The sequence below is a fragment of the Ceratotherium simum genome, chromosome 4 (genome assembly GCF_057802395.1).
Source record: "Ceratotherium simum simum isolate JZ-2026a chromosome 4, ASM5780239v1, whole genome shotgun sequence".
Taxonomy (NCBI): domain Eukaryota; kingdom Metazoa; phylum Chordata; class Mammalia; order Perissodactyla; family Rhinocerotidae; genus Ceratotherium; species Ceratotherium simum.
Genome location: NC_141903.1, coordinates 655,755 through 676,497, shown reverse-complemented (window position 1 = coordinate 676,497; position 20,743 = coordinate 655,755). Strand labels below are relative to the sequence as shown.

At 40.8% G+C, this 20,743-nt stretch overlaps 1 protein-coding gene across 1 annotated transcript in view; it reads left to right on the top strand.

The window, feature by feature from the left end:
- The window catches only part of LOC101408299 (nuclear envelope pore membrane protein POM 121-like), a 33,120-nt gene extending 12,825 nt beyond the window's left edge, over nt 1-20,295 (top strand). Inside the window, exons 2-3 of the mRNA XM_014786221.2 lie at nt 18,725-18,825; nt 19,640-20,295. Of these exons, the coding sequence (XP_014641707.2) occupies nt 18,725-18,825; nt 19,640-20,295 (757 nt within the window). The remainder of the gene's footprint in view (nt 1-18,724; nt 18,826-19,639) is intronic.
- Nucleotides 20,296-20,743: the final 448 nt, after the last annotated feature.

Genomic DNA, 20,743 nt, shown 5'->3' with positions numbered 1-20,743 from the left:
TTTGCTGAGGAAGACTGGCTCTGAGCTAACATCTAATTGCAATTCATTTTTGCATGTTAATCTTGTACCCTGAGACCAGATCAAACTCACTAATTCATTTTAGGAGGTTTTCTTCTTTTTGGCTGAGGAAGATTGGCCCTGAGCTACCATCTGTTGCCAATCTTCCTCTTTTTGCTTGAGGAAAATTCACCCTGAGCTAACATCTGTCCCAGTCCTCCTCTATTTTGTATATGGGTTGCCACCACAGCACACCTGATGAGTGGTGTAGGTCTGCTCCCAGGATCCAAACCTGTGAACCTGGGCCACCGAAGTGGAGCGTGCTGAACTTAGCCACTAGGACACAGGGCTGGCCTCCATTTTAGGAAGTTTTTTTGTTTGTGGATTTCCTTGGGATTTTATTTTATTTATTTAATTTATTTATTTATTTATTTTTTGTAAGGAGATCAGCCCTGTGCTAACATCTGCCAATCCTCCTCTTTTTTCTGCTGAGGAAGACTGGCCCTGGGCTAACATCCGTGCCCACCTTCCTCCACTTTATATGGGACGCCACCACAGCATGGCTTGCCAAGCAGTGCGTCGGTTTGCGCCTGGGATCTGAACCAGAGAACCCCAGGCCGCTGCAGTGGAGCACATGCACTTAACCGCTTGCTCCACCGGGCCAGCCCCTTCCTTGGGATTTTATACATAGACAGTCATGTCATCTGCAAATAGAGAGAGTTTTATTTCTTCCTTTCCAATAAATGTCCCGTTTTTGCTTTTAATTGCCTTATTACAGTGGCTAGAACTTTCCATGTTGAATAAGAAAGAGAGTGAATATTCTTGCCTTGATCTTAGAGGAAAAGCGTTCAATCTTTCATCATTAATTATAATGTTGGCTGTAGGTTTTTTGTAAGATTTTCTTTATAAGGTTGAGGATGATCTCCTCTATTCCTACTGTAGTAAGACATTTTTTTTTATCATGAACAGTTGTTGAATTTTGTCAAATTCTTTTTCTGTTTCCAACTAATATGATCATGTGTGATTTTTCTTCTTTAGCCTATCAATTTGGTGGATTACATTGATTTATTTTAGAATACTGAAACAACCTTGCATACCTGGAATAAATCCCACTTTGTCATGGTGTATTGTTATTTTTATACATTGTTAGATTTGATTTGCTAAAATTTTGTTGAGGATATTTGCATCTACATTCTTGAGCAATTTGGTCTTTTTGTTTATGTATTTATCTGGTTTTGGTATCACAACAATACTGGTTTCAAAACGTGAGTTGGGAAGTATTTCCTTCTCTAATATTGTCCGGACAATATTGTATAAAATTGGTATTAATTCTCCCTCAAATATTTGGTAAAATACTCCAGTGAACCTATCTGGGCTTGAAGATTTCTTTTGTGGGAGATTTATAATTACAGATTCAATATCTTTAATAGTTAATAGGAATATTCAGGTTATCCATTTCATTGGTCTTAGTTTTAGTAGTTTGTGGTTTTGAGGAACTGCTCCATTTCTTCTAAGCTGTCAAATTTATGAACATAAATTTGTTCATATTATTCCCTCATTATTCTTTTAATGACTGCAAGATCTGTTGCAATGTCCCCTTTAGTTACTGATAATTGGTCATTAGTGTCTTCTGTCTTTATCAATGTTGCTAAAGGTTTATCAATTTTATTTTTCTTTTTTAGAGATCTAGCTTTTTGTTTAATTCTTTTTTTCTATTTTCCTGTGTCAATTTCATTGACTGTTGCCTTTGTCTTTATTAATTCTTTCCTTCTGCTTGCTTTGTATTTATTTTTCTTCTTTTTCTAGTTTATTGAGGTAGGAACTTAGATTATTGAGTTCTTTTCTGTTTTCTAATGTAAGGATTTCTTTCTTTTTTTTTTTAAATTTTTTGTTTATTGCAGTAACATTGGTTTATAACATTGTATAAATTTCAGGTGTACATCATTATACTTCTATTTCTGCATCGATTACATCATGTTCTCACCCAAATACTAATTACAACCCATTACCACACACATGTGCTGAATTACCCCTTTCGCCCTCCTCCCTCCCCCTCCCCCTCTGGTAACCACCAATCCAATCTCTGTCTCTATGTGTTTGTTTGTTGTTGTTGTTATCTACTACTTAATGAAGGAGATCATATGGTATTTGACCTTTGTAAGCATTTATTTCTATAAATACCTCTGTCAGCACTGCTTTAGTTGCATCTCACAAATTTTGATATATTGTGCTTTCATTTTTATTCAAGTCTATGTATATTTTATTCCCTGTGGGACTTACTCTTTGACTCATGAATTGTTTAGTAGTATGTTGTCTAATTTCCAAGTATTTGGAGTTTTTTTTGTTGCCTTTCTGTAATTGATTTCTAGTTTTGTTCTAGTATGGTCAGAGGACATACTCTGTATGATTTCAATTCTTTTAAATTTGTTATGGTTTGTTTTATGACCCAGGATAAGGGCTATCTTGATAAATGTTCCATGGGTGCTGAAAAGAATGTGTATTCTGCTGTTGTTGGAGTGTTCTATAAATGTCAACTAAATTCTTTCTATTGACAGGATTGTTGAGTAGTTCTATTTTGCTGATTTTCTGTCTGCTGGTTTAATCAATTGATGAGTGGGGATTGAAGTCCCCAACTATACTTGTGGATTTGTCTGTTTCTCCTTTCAGCTCTTTCAGCTCTTGCTTCATGTATTTTGAAGCTTTATTGTTTGGTACATACACATTTAGGATTGCTGTATCTTCTTGGTGGATAGACCCTTTTATCATTATGTAAGGTTCCTTTTTGTCCCTAGTAACTTTCTTTGCTCTGAAATTTACTTTATCTGATATTAGTGTACATCTGCTTTAAAAAAAATAATGTTTGCATACATTCTTAGTCTTTTTCCATCCTTTTACTTTCAACCTACTTATGTTGTTATGTTTGAGGTGAGGGTTTTGTAGGCAACATATGGTTAGGTCTGCCAATCTTTGTCTTTTAATTTGTGTTTTCAGACCATGCACCTTAAAGTAATTATTGATATATTAGGGCATGCTTCTGCCATTTTATTACGTGTTGTCTGTTCCCACTATTTCTCATTCCTCTGTTTCTTCTTTCTTCCATCCTGTGGGTTACTTGAACATTTTTTAGAGCTCCTTTTAATTTATTTATAATGCTCTTCAGCATATCATTTTTTGTATAGTTTTCTTGGGAGTTAATCTAGACATAACCATACATATATGTAATATCACAGCCTACTGGTGTTGATGTCTTACCACTTCAAGTGAAATGTAGAAATTTTACTTCCCTTTACCATCCTCACTTTCTAAATATAATTTTCTTAAGTGTTTCCACTGTGTACATTAAGCACCATATTAGACGGTATTATAACTTTTGCTTCCACCATAAAATATGAGTAAAGAAACGCATGAGGTGAAAGATTGTCTATTATATTTACTTATATTTTTATCCATTCTGATGTTATTTCTTTTCTGAAGGTCTCAGCCTCCCTCTGTTACTATTTTCTTTCTGTTTGGAGATCTTCCTTTAGTGAATGATTAAGGGTAGATCCGTTAGCAATAAATTCTCTTAGTGTTCCTTTGTCTGAGAATATCATTATTTCCTATTTATTCTTGAAGGATAGTACATGGAATTCAGGATTGAAAGTGTTTTTCTTTCAGCACTTGAAAAATGTGACACTTCTTTATCTTTATGGCCTCCATTGTTTTATTTATTTATTTATTTTTATTTTTTTTAATTTTTGTTTATTGCAGTAACATTGGTTTATGACATTGTAAAAATTTCAGGTGTACATCATTGTACTTGTATTTCTGCATAGATTACATCATGTTCACCACCAAAATACTAATTACAACCCATCACCACACACATGTACGGAATTATCCCTTTCACCCTCCTCCCTCCCCCCTTCCCCTCTGGTAACCATCAATCCAATCTCTGTCCCTACGTGTTTGTTTATTGTTGTTATTATCTACTACTTAATGAAGGAAATCATATGGTATTTGACCTTCTCCCTCTGACTTATTTCACTTTGCATTATACCCCTCAATAACCATCCATGTGTTCACAAATGGCTGGATTTCATCGTTTCTTATGGCTGAGTAGTATTCCATTGTGTATATATACCACATCTTCTTTATCCATTCGTCCCTGGATGGGCACTTAGGTTGCTTCCAAGTCTTGGCTATTGTGAATAACGCTGCAATGAACGCAGGGTGCATGTACGTTTACAAATTGGTGTTTTCAAGTTCTTTGGATAAATACCCAACAATGGAATAGCTGGATCATATGGTACTTCTATCCTTGATTTTTTGAGGAATCTCCATACTGTTTTCCATAGTGGCTGCAACAGTTTGCACTCCCACAAGCAGTGTATGAGAGTTCCCTTCTCTCCACATCCTCTCCAACACATGTTGTTTCCTCTCTTGTTCATTATAGCCATTCTGATGGGCGTGAGGTGATATCTCATTGTAGTTTTGATTTGCATTTCCCTGATAGTTAGTGATTTTGAACATCTTTTCATGTGTCTGTTGGCCATCTGTATATCTTTTTTGGAGAAATGTCTGTTCAGGTCTTTTGCCCATTTTTTAATTGGGTTGGTAGTTTTTTTGTTGTTGAGATGCATGAGTTCTTTATATATTTTGGAGATTAAGCCCTTATCAGAAGTATGGTTTGCAAATATCTTCTCCCAATTGTTAGGTTGTCTTTTCATTTTGTTGATGGTTTCCTTTGCTGTGCAGAAGCTTTTTAGTTTGATGTAGTCCCATTTGTTTATTTTTTCTATTGTTTCTCTTGCCTGATCAGACGTGGTGTTTGAAAAGATGTTGCTAAGACTGATGTCAAAGAGCATACTGCCTATGTTTTCTTCTAGAAGTTTCACAGTTTCAGGTCTTACATTCAAGTCTTTAATCCATTTGGAGTTAATTTTTGTGTATGGTGTAAGGTAAGGGTCTACTTTCATTTTTTTGCATATGGCTATCCAGTTTTCCCAACACCATTTGTTGAAGAGACTTTCTTTTCCCCATTGTATGTTCTTGGCTCCTTTGTCAAAGATTAGCTGTCCACAGATGTGTGGGTTTATTTCTGGGCTTTTGATTCTATTCCATTGATCTGTGTGTCTGTTTTTGTGCCAGTACCATGCTGTTTTGGTTACTATAGCTTTGTAGTATATTTTGAAATCAGGGAGTGTGATACCTCCAGCTTTGTTCTTTTTTCTCAGGATTCCTTTAGCTATTCGGGGTCTTTTGTTGTTCCATATAAATTTTAGGATTCTTTGTTCTATTTCTGTGAAAAATGTTGTTGGAACTTTGATAGGAATTGCACTGAATCTATAGATGGCTTTAGGAAGTATGGACATCTTAACTATGTTAATTCTTCCAATCCAAGAGCATGGAATATCTTTCCATTTCTTTGTGTCTTCTTCAATTTCTTTCAGAAATGTTTTATAGTTTTCGGTGTACAGATCTTTCACCTCTTTGGTTAAGTTTATTCCTAGGTATTTTATTCTTTTTGTTGCAATTGTAAATGGGATGGTATTCTTAATTTCTCTTTCTGCTACTTCGTTGTTAGTGTACAGAAATGCAACTGATTTTTGTATATTGATTTTGTATCCTGCAACTTTACCATATTCGTTTATTACTTCTAAAAGTTTTCTGGTGGATTCTTTAGGGTTTTCTGTATATAAAATCATGTATTCTGCAAATAGTGACAGTTTCACTTCTTCCTTTCCAATTTGGATCCCTTTTATTCTTTCTCTTGCCTGATTGCTCTGGCTAGGACTTCCAGTACTATGTTAAATAGGAGTGGTGACAGTGGGCATCCTTGTCTGGTTCCTGTTCTTAGAGGGATGGCTTTCAGTTTTTCACCATTGAGGATGATATTAGCTGTGGGTTTCTCATATATGGTCTTTATTATGTTGAGATACTTTCCTTCTATACCCATTTTATTCAGAGTTTTTGTCATAAATGGATGCTGTATCTTGTCAAATGCCTTCTCTGCATCTATTGAGATGATTGTGTGATTTTTATTCTTCATTTTATTAATGTGGTGTATTACGTTGATTGATTTGCGAATGTTAAACCATCCCTGCATCCCTGGAATAAATCCCACTTGATCATGGTGTATAATCTTTTTAACATATTGTTGTATGCGATTTGCTAGTATTTTGTTGAGGATTTTTGCATCGATGTTCATCAGTGATATTGGCCTGTCATTTTCTTTTTTTGTGTTGTCCTTGTCTGGTTTTGGTATCAGGGTAATGTCAGCTTCGTAGAATGAGTTAGGGAGCTTCCCCACCTCCTCAATTTTTTGGAAGAGTTTGAGAAGGATAGGTATTAAGTCTTCTTTGAATGTTTGGTAGAATTCCCCAGGGAAGCCGTCTGGTCCTGGACCTTTATTTTTGGGGAGGTTTGTGATTACTGTTTCGATCTCCTTACTGGTGATTGGTCTATTCAAATTCTCTACTTCTTCTTGATCCAGTTTTGGAAGGTTGTATGATTCTAAGAATTTATCCATTTCTTCTAGATTGTCGAATTGGTTGGCATATAGCTTTTCATAGTATTCTCTTATAATCTTTTGTATTTCCGAGGTGTCTGTTGTAACCTCTCCTCTTTCATTTCTGATTTTACTTATTTGTGCCTTCTCTCTTTTTTTCTTGGTGAGTCTAGCTAAAGATTTGTCAATTTTGTTGATCTTTTCAAAGAACCAGCTCTTGGTTTTATTAATTTTTTCTATTGTTTTTTTGGTCTCTATTTCATTTATTTCTGCTCTGATTTTTATTATTTCCCTTCTTCTACTGATTTTGGGCTTGGTTTGTTCTTCTTTTTCCAGTTGCTTTAGGTGCATTGTTAGATTGTTTATTTGAGATTTTTCTTGTTTGTTGAGATAGGCCTGTATCGCTATAAACTTCCCTCATAGAACCGCTTTTGCTGTATCCCATAAATTCTGGCATGTCGTATTTTCATTTTCATTCGTCTCCAGGTATTTTTTGATTTCTTCATTGATTTCTTCGTTAACCCAGTCATTGTTTGGTAGCATTTTGTTTAATCTCCACGTATTTGTGGCTCTTCGGATTTTCTTCCTATAGTTGATTTCTAGTTTCATACTGTTGTGGTCAGAAAAGATGCTTGGTATTATTTCAATCTTCTTTAATTTATGGAGACTTGTTTTGTGGCCTAATATGTGATCAATCCTGGAGAATGTTCCATGTGCATTTGAAAAGAACGTGTATTCTTCGGTTTTTGGATGGAGAGCTCTGTATATATCTACTAGGTCCATCTGTTCTAGTGTGTCGTTTAAGGCCAATGTTTCCTTATTGATCTTCTGTTTGGATGATCTATCCATTGGTGTAAGTGGAGTGTTAAAGTCCCCTACTATTATTGTGTTACTGTCTATTTCTCTTTTTATGTCTGTTAATAATTGCTTTATATATTTAGGTGCACCTACATTGGGTGCGTAGATATTTACAAGTGTTATATCCTCTTGTTGGATTGTTCCCTTGATCATTACATAATGCCCTTCTTTGTCTCTTTTTACAGTTTTTGTTTTAACGTCTATTTTGTCTGATATGAGTACTGCTACCCCAGCTTTCTTTTCATTGCCATTTGCATGGAGTATCTTTTTCCATCCCTTCACTTTCAGTTTGTGAGTGTCTTTAGGTGTGAAGTGTGTCTCTTGTATGCAGCATATATATGGGTCTTGTTTTTTTATCCATTCAACCACCCTATGCCTTTTAATTGGAGCATTTAGTCCACTGACGTTTAAAGTAGCTATTGATAAGTATGTACTTACTGCCATTTTTTAACTTTTTTTTTCCTCAGTGTTTTAGTAGTCCTTCTCTCTTCCTTTCTTCTTCTATACAGAATTGATGGTCACTTTAGTTTGACCTCTGTCTGAAAGCTGTACTCTTAACTCCCCTCCTCCCTCCTTTTATGTTTTTGATATCATATCTAACCTCTTTTTTGTGTATTTGTATCCATTACGTTCTAATCATGGAAATAGATAATTTTTCCTATTTGTGGTCTTCTCTTTTCCCCTTAAATCAGTCCCTTTAACATTTCTTGTAGTACTGGTTTCTTGGTGACAAACTCCTTTAATTTTTGCTTATCTGGGAAAATTTTGATCTCTCCTTCCATTTTGAGTGATAACCTTGCTGGGTAGAGTATTCTTGGCTGTAAGTTTTTTCCTTTTAGCACTTTAAATATATCATGCCATTCTCTTCTAGCCTGTAAGGTTTCTGCTGAGAAGTCAGCTGATAGCCTTATGGGGTTTCCTTTGTATGTAACTTGACATTCTCTTGCGGCTTTTAGGATTCTCTCTTTATCTTTAATTCTGGACATTTTGATTATGATGTGTCTTGGTGTGGGCCTCTTTGGGTTTATCTTGTTTGGGGCTCTCTGTGCTTCCTGTACCTGGATGTCTGTTTCCTTCCTTAGGTTAGGGAAGTTTTCATCTATTATTTCTTGAAATAGATTCTCTGCCCCTTTGTCTCACTCTTCTTCTTCCGGGACACCTATAACATGGATGTTAGTGCACTTGATGTTGTCCCAGAGGTCCCTTAGACTGTCCTCACTCTTTTTAATTCTTTTCTCTTTTACCTGTTCAGCTTGGGGAATTTCCTCTAGTCTTTCGTCCAGCTCACAGATCCGTTCTTCTGTATCCTCTACTCTGCTTTTGTGTCCCTCTAGTGAATTTTTCATGTCCAGTATTGTATTCTTCATTTCTGATTGGTTCTTTTTTTTTTTTTTGATGTTTTAATGGTTTCTAACATTGTGAAATTTGGGTTGTACATTTTTGTTTGTCCATCACCACATACATGACTCCCTTCACCCCTTGTGCCCACCCCCCACCCCCACTGCCCTGGTAACCACAGTCCAGTTTTCTCTGTCCATGTGTTGGTTTATATTCCACATACGAGTGAGATCGTACAGTGTTTGTCTTTCTCTTTCTGGCTTATTTCACTTAATATAATACGCTCCAGGCCCATCCATGTTGTTGCAAATGGGACGATTTTGTCTTTTTTTATGGCTGAGTAGTATTCCATTGTATATATATACCACATTTTCTTAATCCAATCGTCAGTCAAGGGACACTTAGGTTGCTTCCACTTCTTGGCTATGGTGATGCTGCAATGAACATAGGGGTGCATAAGCCTCTTTGGATTGTTGATATCAGGTGCGTTGGATAGATTCCCAGTAGTGGGATGGCTGGATCATAGGGCATCTCTATTTTTAATTCTTTGAGGAATCTCCATACCGTTTTCCATAGAGGCTGCACCAATTTGCATTCCCACCAGCTGTGTATGAGGGTTCCTGTTTCTCCACATCCTCTCCAACATTTGTTGTTTTTTGTCTTGGTGATTATAGCCATTCTAAGAGGCGTGAGGTGGTATCTTAGTGTTGTTTTGATGTGCATTTCCCTGATGATTAGTGATGTTGAGCATCTTTTCATGTGCCTATTGGCCATGTGTATATCTTCCTTGGAGAAGTGTCTGTTCATTTCCTCTCCCCATCTTTTGATTGGGTTGTTTGTTTTTTTGTTGTTCAATTGTGTGAGTTCTTTATATATTATGGAGATCAACCCCTTGTCAGAAGTATGTTTTGCAAATATTCTCTCCCAGCTGGTTGGTTGTTTGTTCATCTTGATTCTGGTGTCATTTGTCTTATAAAAGCTCTTTAATCTGATAAAGTCCCACTTGTTTATTTTTTCTTTAGTTTCCCTAGTCTGGGTTGGCATGTCATCCGAAAAGATTCCTGTAAAACCAATGTCAAATAGTGTGTTGCCTATATTTTCTTCTAGGAATTTTATAGTTTCAGGTCTCACCTTCAGGTCTTTGATCCATTTTGAGTTAATTTTTGTGAATGGCGATAGCACATGGTCCACTTTCATTCTTTTGCATGTGGCTGTCCAGTTTTCCCAACACCATTTATTGAAGAGACTTTCCTTTCTCCATTGCATGTTCTTAGCACCTTTGTCGAAAATTAGCTGTCTGTATATGTGTGGTTTTATTTCTGGGCTTTCAATTCTGTTCCATTGATCTGTGTGTCTGTTTTTGTACCAGTACCATGCTGTTTTGATTACTATTGCTTTGTAGTATGTTTTGAAGTCAGGGATTGTGATGCCTCCTGCTTTGTTCTTTTTCTTTAGGATTTCTTTAGCTATTCGGGGTCTTTTGTTGCTCCATATAAATTTTAGTATTCTTTTTTCTATTTCTGTGAAGAATGTCATTGGGATTCTGATTGGGATTGCATTGAATCTGTAGATTGCTTTAGGTAATATAGACATTTTAACTATGTTTATTCTTCCAATCCACGTACATGGGATATCTTTCCATTTCTTTATGTCATCATGGATTTCTTTCAATAATGTCTTGTAGTTCTCATTGTATAGGTCCTTCACCTCCTTGGTAAGATTTATTCCTAGGTATTTTATTCTTTTTGATGCAATTGTAAATGGTATTATCTTTTTGAGCTCTCTTTCTGTTAGTTCATTATTAGCATATAGAAATGCAACTGATTTTTGTAGATTGATTTTGTACCCTGCAACTTTGCTGTAGTTGTTGATTGTTTCTAATAGTTTTCCAACAGATTCTTTAGGGTTTTCTATATATACAATCATGTCATCTGCAAATAGTGAGAGTTTCACTTCTTTGTTACCTATTTGGATTCCTTTTATTCCTTTTTCTTGCCTAATTGCTCTGGCCAAAACCTCCAGTACTATGTTGAACAGGAGTGGTGAGAGTGGGCAGCCCTGCCTCGTTCCTGTTCTCAGAGGAATGGCTTTCAGTCTTTCCCCGTTGAGTATGATGTTAGCTGTGGGTTTGTCATATATGGCCTTTATTATGTTGAGGTACTTTCCTTCTATTCCCATTTCATTGAGAGTTTTTATCATAAATGGATGTTGTATCTTGTCAAATGCCTTCTCTGCGTCTATTGAGATGATCATGTGGTTTTTATTCTTTGTTTTGTTGATGTGATGTATCACGTTGATTGATTTGCGGATGTTGAACCATACCTGCGTCCCTGGTATAAATCCCACTTGATCATGGTGTATGATCTTTTTAATGTATTGTTGTATTCAGTTTGCCAATATTTTGTTGAGGATTTTTGCATCAATGTTCATCAGCGATATTGGCCTGTAATTTTCTTTCTTTGTATTGTCTTTGTCTGATTTTGGTATCAGGGTGATGTTGGCCTCATAAAATGATTCAGGAAGTGTTCCATCTTCCTCTATTCTTTGGAATAGCTTGAGAAGGATGGGTATTAAATCTTCTTTGAATGTTTGGTAAAATTCACTGGAGAAGCCATCTGGTCCTGGACTTCTATTTTTTGGGAGGTTTTTGATTACTATTTCAATCTCTTTACTTGTGATTGGTCTATTCAGATTCTCCATTTCTTCTTGGTTCAATTTTGGGAGGTTGTATAAGTCTAAGAATTTATCCATTTCTTCTCGATTGTCCAATTTGTTGGCATATAATTTCTCACAGTATTCTCTTATAATCCTCTGTATTTCCATGGTATCCGTTGTAATTTCTCCTCTTTCATTTCTAATTTTATTTACTTGAGCCTTTTCTCTTTTTTTCTTAGTAAGCCTGGCTAAGGGTTTGTCGATTTTGTTTATCTTCTCGAAGAACCAACTCTCTGTTTCATTAATCCTTTCTACTGTTTTTTTGGTCTCAATTTCATTTATTTCTGCTCTGATTTTTATTATTTCTCTCCTTCTGCTGGCTTTGGGCTTTGTTTGTTCTTCTTTTTCTAGTTCTGTTAGGTGTAATTTAAGGTTGCCTATTAGGGCTTTTTCTTGTTTGTTAATGTGGGCTTGTATCGCTATGAGTTTCCCTCTCAGGACCGCTTTTGCTGCATCCCATATGGTTTGATATGGCATGTTATCATTTTCGTTTGTTTCCAGATAGTTTTTGATTTCTCCTTTAATTTCATCAATGATCCATTGGTTGTTCAGTAGCATGTTGTTTAATCTCCACATTTTTGTCACTTTCCCAGTTTTTTTTTCATGGTTCATTTCCAGTTTCATAGCCTTATGGTCTGAAAAGATGCTTGTTATGATTTCAATCTTCTTAAATTTATTGAGGCTTGCTTTGTTTCCCAACATATGGTCTATCCTAGAGAATGTTCCATGCGCGCTTGAGAAGAATGTGTAGTCAGCTGTTTTTGGGTGGAGTGCTCTGTAGATGTCTATTAGGTCCATCTCGTCCAGTTTTTCATTTAAGTCTAATATTTCTTTATTAACTTTTTGTCTGGATGATCTATCCATTGCTGTAAGTGGGGTGTTAAGATCCCCTACTATTATTGTGTTGTTGTTGATTTCTCCTTTTAGGTTTGTTAATAGTTGCTTTATGTACATTGGTGCTCCTATGTTGGGTGCATATATATTTATAAGTGATATGTCTTCTTGATGTAGTGTCCCTTTTATCATTATATATTTCCCTTCTTTGTCTTTCTTAACCTGTTTTATCTTGAAGTCTACTTTGTCTGATATGAGTATGGCAACACCTGCTTTCTTTTGTTTGCCATTAGCTTGGAGTATTGTATTCCATCCTTTCACTCTGAGCCTGTGCTTGTCTTTAGTGCTAAGATGTGTTTCCTGAAGGCAGCGTATTGTTGGGTCTTGCTTTTTAATCCATCCTGCCACTCTGTATCTTTTGATTGGAGAGTTCAATCCATTTACATTTAGGGTAATTATTGATATATGAGGGCTTAATGTTGCTGTTTTGTCACTTATTTTCTGGTTCTTTTGTGTTTCCTTTGTTTCTTGTCCCATTTGTTTTGGACTGCCAATTCAGTTTGGTTGTTCTGTCTTATGATTCTTCTAGTTTTCTCTTTGTTTATCATATGTGGTTTTGCTTTGATTATTTGTTTAGTGGTTACCTTGAAGTTTGGGCAAAAAATCTTGTGTATGAGATAGTCCATTATCTGATGGCCTCCTATTTCCTTATACTAAGTCAATTCAGTCACTTTCCTCTTCCCCTTCTAAGTTGTTCTTGTTATACCTTATTCTATCTTGTGTTGTGGCTGTGTGTTTACAGTGATGAGGTTAAATTTATTTTTGGTGAATTTCTTCCTTTGATCTTTGAGTTTAGTATTTAAGTGGTTGCTAACCTATTCGGGTAAAGATCTACTATTTCTCTGATTTTGTCTACCTACTTTTCTCCTTCCTCCAAGCTTTGTGTTCCCTTTCTCTTCTTTTTTTCAGGCCTGAGGGCCTTCTTGAGTATTTCTTGTAGTGGGGGTCTCGTGGCCATGAACTCCCTTAGCTTTTGTTTATCTGGGAGAGTTACTATTTCTCCATCATATTTGAAGGATATTTTTGCTGGATAGAGTATTCTTGGCTGAAAGCTTTTGTCTTTCAGTATTTTGAATATCTGATTGGTTCTTTTTTATATCTTCCATTTCTTTGTTGACATTCTCACTGAATTCATCTATTCTTCTCCCCAGATCAGTGAGCATCCTTAACACTCTTAGTTTGAACTTTCTGTCGGGTAGGTTGCTCATTTCTGTTTCACTTAGTTCCTTTTCTGGGGTTTTGTCCTGTTCACTTACTTGGAATGTATTCTTTTGCCTCCTCATTTTGCCTCTTTCCCTGTGCTTGTGTCTACGTATTAGGTAGGTCAGCTGCGTCTCCTGCTCTTGGATAGGTGACCTTATGTAAGTGATGCCTTAGGAGGCTTCCAGTGTGCTTCCCTCAGTTCTCAATGTTCCAGGGGTGACCCCTATGTGGGCTACGTGTGTCCTTCTATTGTGGCCTGTTTGCTCTCTCTGTAGGCGCCCAGGGAGGCTGAGTTATGCTCCTGGCCAGCTGTTGTAATGCTCAGCTGCTTGTAGTTGTTGTGGGCGTTTCAGTCTCTTTATCAGGTGTGGGGAGCCCCAGCACAGTTGGCTGCAAGCTCTAATACCACATTTGTGTTGCAGTATTTCTTTTAAGTGAGTAGGCCCCCAGTGTGGCAGGTTGTTAGGCTCAGGGCCTTACAATTGCTGTAAGCCTCTAGCCTATTAGTTCTCTTGTCAGCTCTCTGAGGATTGCAGATGGGTGGGGCTGGCCTCAGACACAGGAGCACCCAATCGTTTCAGGCTTTGGAAGGTGGGGCAAACCTCCTATGTGGGTCTTTGAGAAGCACAAGTCTTCTGCAGCTGACAAGCCCTGCCGCCCACAGGTCCACACACACAGTCAACACAGTCCTGCCCCGTGTGAGCGCCCCGACCTCCCCAAGCGGACCCAGTCTCTCCACGGGAGCCCCAGACACTCCGCCACTGCCCCACACTCTCCAACCGCTCCTTGTGCATGCCCTGCCCCGCTCAAGTCGGCTCAGTTGCCAGGCTGCAGAGAATCCAGTCACCAATCTCTGCAGGCCCACAAGTTGCCTGAGGGCTTGTTGTTGGGTGGGCTGCCTGCCCTGGCTGAGCTGGATTAAATCTGTGCTCTAGCGGGTGGAGCAGACCCCTCGACCCTGGGCTAGCAGGCCTCAGGGAGAACTCCAATGGCGTCTGTGTCAGCACGCCCACACCGGGCCACAACAATGGCCGCCGCCAATGTCCCAGTCCCTGGAGAGGTCTCACCCCTCACCGAGATGCACTCAGGGCCTATTAGGTGATTGTCTTTTCACCACAGCACTGTGCACCTTTCTTTCTGATGATTTTAGGATGCTTTCTGAAACGGGTGAGTTTGTGCGCAGGCCTTTTAAGAGCCAGTTTTAGTTTCTTTGTGAACCGGGTTTTCTGGGGGTGCTCCCCAGTGTTTTAGTAGCAGCCAAAGTCAGATATTATGCCACTGGTCTCGATTGTGCTGGGTCCACAAAATGCCCACAGCGGGGGCGCTCCCCGGCTCAGGGCCCCGCGCCTCCAGGGAGGCTGCGTACCTGTGAGCTGCTCCCGGCAGCCGTGAAGCTGGCGGCTTGTGAAGGCGGCGTTTTTCCTCTCCAGAAGGGAGTCTCTGCCTCTTCTACCTCAGTTAGGATTGTCCATTGTTGCAGGAGTTCCTCTTATGCAGTTTTCATTTCTGTCTCAGGGGTAATTTTTCCACGAGTAGTTGTAAATTGGCTGTGTCCACGGGAGGAGGTGAGTTCCGAGTCTGCTTACGCGGCCATCTTGACTCTGCCTCCCCCCCTCCATTGTTTTAGATGAGAAATCTGCCGTCATTCAAATTGGCATTTCTTTTTGTGTAATATCTTGCTTCTCTCTGGCTGTTTTAAAATTCTTTCCTTGTTAGTTTCAGTAATTTAATTATTAGTTTTCAAAAGTTTAATTATGTTGTGTCTTGGTGTGGATTTTTTTTTTATTATCCTTTTTGGGATTTGCTCAGCTTCTTGAATCTGTAGGTTTGTGTCTTTTGCCACATTTGAGACATTTTCAGCCATTATTTCTTCCAATATTTGTTCAGTTCCACACTTTGTCCTCTCCTTCTGGGGCTCTGATGATATGCATGCCAGACCTTGTGTTACAGTCCCACAAGTCCCTGAGAGTCTATCCTCTTTTTTTTTCTGGTCTATGTTCTCTCTGTTCAGATTGAGTAAATTCTGTTGATTTGTTTTGAAGTTCATTGTTTCTATCTTGTCATCTTCACTTACTATTGAGTCCATCTAGCAAGTTTTAAAATTTTAGTTTTTTATTTTTCAGTTATATGATCTCCATTTGGTTCTTTTTTACAACTTCTATTTTATTGCTTACATTTTTAATTTTTTTCATTTGTTTCAAGAGAATTGTAGTTGATTATTGAAGCATATTTATGATGACTGCTTTAAAATTCTTGTCTGACAATTCCAACATCTTATTCATCTTGGTATTGGTGTCAGTTGATGTTTTTTTCTCATTCAAATTGTGGTTTCCATGGTGCTTGGTGTGAGCAATGATTTTCTAGTTTCCTTGACATTTGGTTATTATGTTAAGAGACTCTTGAACCTATTTCATTCTTCTATTTAGCAGGTAGTTTTGCTGTTTAGGTTTAGCCTGTAGGTTCCAGCTTATTTTTGTGAACTTGACAGTTTAGCTTTCAGAGCCCTGCAATGCTATTCTGGTCTGCTTCACTCTTCTGGGCCTCCTGGGGCTCCTGTTCAATCCCTGCTGGTGCTATCTTTGGGACAGAAAGTGTTTCCTGTGTTGTGTGGTGTCCTTGGGCCACTTTCTGTTGAAGAGGGGGGTGGGTCAGGAGCCACTGCTCCTGGGTCTCCTTATGCCGCTGGTGGAGGGCAGGCAGACCAAGGTCTTTGCTGCTGATGCTGCTGTGGGCATTTGGGGTTGCTTGCTGGTGACTCAATTGTGGAGTGAAGGTTGAGGCTCCCTACTTGGTCTCTGTTGGGCTTCTCTTTTATTGTCCTTTGGCCAGAAAGAGCAGGTTTTTACTGTTGTTGTGTTTTTTGTCTATGCTTGTTGGTAGTTCCAGGTTTCAGACCTCTCTGGCACCAAGTCATGGGTACATGAGAGATTAAAAAGAAAAACAGGAACTCATCACATGTCATTCCTTAAGTCCTGAGGTTCCTGGTCAGTTCACTTTCTTCTTTCCAGTCTTCAGAGTCCTTTTATTATTGTTTGCTTAATAATTTACAGGTATTATTTGCGTTAGAAGGAAGAAGCAGGGAAAAGTAAGTCTCCACCATATCCCCCATCTCACCAGTTGGAGCTGGTGTCTCTAACACTCCTCTCTGAGGAGAGAATTTGCTGACCTCGTTGCTGTGCTGTTCTGGAAGTCTCATCCCCAAATCAGTTTAATTATAAATTCTCTAAAAAATGTTACATTTTTTCCATATTTGTATCCTCTTCACAAGGGTCCTAGCACAAACACCCACTGACTACTCCCATGAATTTTTTATTGTTATTTGGACATCTGTGTTCTTAAAATGGATAAAGAAATTAATTATATTATATAATTATACATTTCTGGGATCATTTTTCTTGTATTTCTGGTCTATTCTGTAGGCCCACCTTTGTTCTTGCTGAAATTATTCTTCAGTGGTTCTTTTAGTGATGCTGTATGGCAGGAAGCTCTCATAATCCCTTTGTATCTTCAATAACTTTTTTTAGCCCCTACTTTTGAAAGATAATATGGATCGGCACAAAGTTTTTGGGTTGATACTGAAATCTCCTTGCCCCCTTGATATTAGGGCATGGTCATCTGAAGACACTGTAAGTTTTGAGTCTGTTGGGCAAGTACACTTCCACGGTAAGATTTTATGTTCTGGTGCCAGGGTCGGCCATCCAAACGTGGATCTTGTACAACCCTGTATGTGTCTTAGGTAAGTTACCGACCCTCTGTTTACTTACAGATAAAATGGGGATAATCACAATAAGTGAGTGTTACACTTGCTTCTGTAAGTCCTCCCTGAGGTCAATTACTTTGCATTTATTACCCCTTTTATCCTCTTCATGTAGTCACTATCGTTTTTGTCTTTTATAGATGATGGAGCTAAGACCCAGAGCAATTAAGTAACTTGAGGATGGTGACTTCATGACCATCTTCTGCCCCTCAAACCTGAGCGCCTAGGCTGTACTCTGTACGTGTAGTGCAATGTCACATTCCACGTAGGGTCATTTTGATACTTAAATAAGATAATCATCTAAAGTGCTAACTGTAGTGTCTGACTTATACTTAAGCGTTCAGTACATGTTATCTCTTATTATGATTTCCTCCCCTCTCGCTACATCTGTGGGCCACACAGCCCTTTAGAGAATCTTCCCACTTCCCTTGGCCATCATGAGAACACTCATGTGTCAGCCATGGTGCTGGCTGAGGGTGCTCCTCAATCCTTCATTCCTCAAGGCACCACAGCGATGCCAGCTTCCATGCAGAGCCTGGGGGAAGCACCCCTCCCTCCCCCTGGGGCCACTCTCTGTGTCATGCCACTGAAGCATCTGTATTTTTGTCCAGAGCATCATAGAACTTCCCTTCAGTGGCAGGATCAGCTTTAACCTCTGATATCAAGTCAGATATGTGGGACCAGATGAAGGACAGATGCCAGTCCGCTGTTCTGCACATACCCTCCTTCTTCTCTCTTGCTTCTGTTGTCCACATATTCCGCCTGTCTTCCCACCCCACTGTCCCACTTCCAGCCACCCATGTTTTCACCTACACATGTCCTCTCCATTGCTAACTTTATCATATCCAATTTAGTGTCCAGCTGTAGGATAGTGAGAGCCACAGGGCAGACTTCAACAATCCAAGGTACAAGAGAACAAGGGGCTGAGACCTGAATCAGAGATAAGTCCTGAAAGAGGAGGGAAGACTGAGGCAAGATGCTCCACCAATACTGGGGCAGAAGGCCCTGTGAGGTCAGTGCCAGAAGAGGGCTAGACTGTTCTAGATTGGGACAGAGACAGAACTGGAGAGGTGAGAACCTAGAGTTAGAGGGAAAAACGATCCCACTCTTAATCATCCCCCAGGCACCCCTTCATGGGTGTGGAGGCAGGAAGGGGTACCATAGCAGCCTGTCTTGGGCTAGGGTCACTCACTGTGAAATGACAGACACCAGGCAGGCAAAATATGACCCTTGCTGCTTTGGGAGCCTGGCATTGTTTGCTGAGCATCGGGGGATGGCAGCACCAGGTGACTTAGAAGGTTAGCTATGGCCAGGACTCCCCTCCTTCCTCCAGCAGTGATCAGATAGCTACACAGCAGGCTGGCCCTCAGCTCAGGGTCTCAAGATATGATAGGTGATTCTGGGGACACACACCATATTCCACAAGGCTTAAGTGCAGGGGGACCTTAAGAGACTCTGGGGTCCTGGAGCAGCAGCCCCTTGGACAAGGCAAGTACTGACCTGGGACAGGGGTCCCCACTGTTGCCACTTCTGAATGGTGTCCTGCAAGAACACGACACCCTGGCTTCTGCAGGTAAGAATCTCTTCCAGAGGCCTTAGGTTTATTATCTGAGATGCTGCATTTAGTATTGTATTCTATTTTGTGTGTTGTGGCCCTGAGAGGCAGGGTTGGGATCTTTCCTGAATGATGTGGATATCCTTTGTATTCTACTTCTGGTAAATCAAGGTGTCCACAGACAGGTGACTGGATATGGAATGATAGATGAGAGCCAGGCAGAAGAAGAAAGCTTGGGGACTCGTGATTGTTTCACTGGAACCCTAATCCCCATGCCCTAGTCCTGCAAACCCTAATGCAGACTCTGAGGCCCCGATCCACGGTGGAGATAAAACCGCAATGCATCACGCCCCTCACTATTGAGGAGCACCAGGAAAAATTTTGCAATAACATCCTTGTATGTGATCTCACTGATTATCTCCTGGGAATGGATATCCAGGAACGAGATGTTTGGGTGTAGGGGCAGGTATATTTTAACGCTATTGGACGTTGCTAAATTGTTTTTCCGAAAAAGATAGATATTTCCTCCTGCGGTATGTGGGAGGACCGGTTTTCCTGCATCACCACCCGAGATAGGATTTATCACCTCGAACTTCTCTCCATTTGAAGTAGCCGTTGATCAGGGGAAGTGGGTGGGAGGACAGGTCTCTACCTATGCATACCTAAACCTAAAAGGGCTCCGGGGCGCCCAGGTACCCCTCCCGAGATCCGCATCCGCAGAGAGGGAGGAGACCTGGGAAGAGGTGCTCCGACCTCCATGCTGACGTCCTCAGAGGGTCCCCGTGGGCCGGCCCTTGGAGGTGAGTGAGGCCCTAAGAGGGCGTCTGGCCAGGACAGGCTGTCGGCGATCGAGGGAGGAGGGAGAGGAAGGGTTTCCCAGCGCCGCCCGAGCAGGGAGCCCACTCCAGCTCTCAGGACGTCTGCCCTGAGACCTCGGCGGTCCCAACGTCCGGCCTCGCCGACCAGGGGAGGGGGTGCTGCAGACAGGGGCTGCTTCTCTGGGCCAGCCGCCCTGCACTTCAAAGATTGGAGCACACCTGTTTCATTGGGAGTGGGAAATCCACGAAAGAAAGGGGAGAATTTGGAAGAGTGGGGGCCAGACGAGCAGAAGCCCGAAAGAAACTCAAGCTAGCACGGAAGGGGACGCAGAGAAAGCGAGAGGGGACACGGGAGACTCCGACGGCGCTGACCGGGCGCCCTAGGCCGGGAGCCCCCAGTCAGGTCAGAGCGGGAGGAGGCTGGGTGAGGGGTCGGGGTCGGTCCGCGCGCGGCGCCCTCCGGGCTCGGAGCAGGGAGCCGCGGAGCGCGTCGCGGGCGGGGCCCTGGAGCCCCCGGTCTGGAGAGCCGGCTCCCGCTCATTTGCATGCGCCCCGTCCCCGCGGGGCCGCCGTGGCTCCCACAGACTCGTGGTGGCGGGGTTCCCCAGGGCGAGAGCCTATTTCTCGGAGAAAGGACCCGAGGAGGACCAGGGCCGCCGCTCTCCACTGACGCACGGAGCAAGCCCATTTTAAGAGCATCGTGAAAATGGAGAGAAGAGAATTCTAGGGAAGAAGATAGAGAGAACAGGACAAAGGAGGGTCAGAGCGTGAAGAGGGCGGATGAGAAATAAAGGCGGGCCTCCTGTCCCCACGGGCACGCCCCCGGGCCGCTGCAGCAGCTGCTGGCGGGGAGGGTTTGACTGTCTGACGAGCCTCCGCTCGCTGGAGTCTTGCTCTGGGGAGAGAGGAAAAGTCCAGGACAGCAACGAGTGGGAGTCCGGGGCAAAGGTGGCCATTCGGCGCTCACAGCCTCCAGGAGGGGCCAGTACTGGGGTTCTAGAAGGTTGGACTCAGGCCTGAGGGCAGAAGGGGCCGTGGGAAGCAGAGCAGTGGAAGCTCCAGGAGGTGGACCTGAAGGGACTCTTGTCCAGAATGAAGCCTCTCACCCTGGAGGGGGT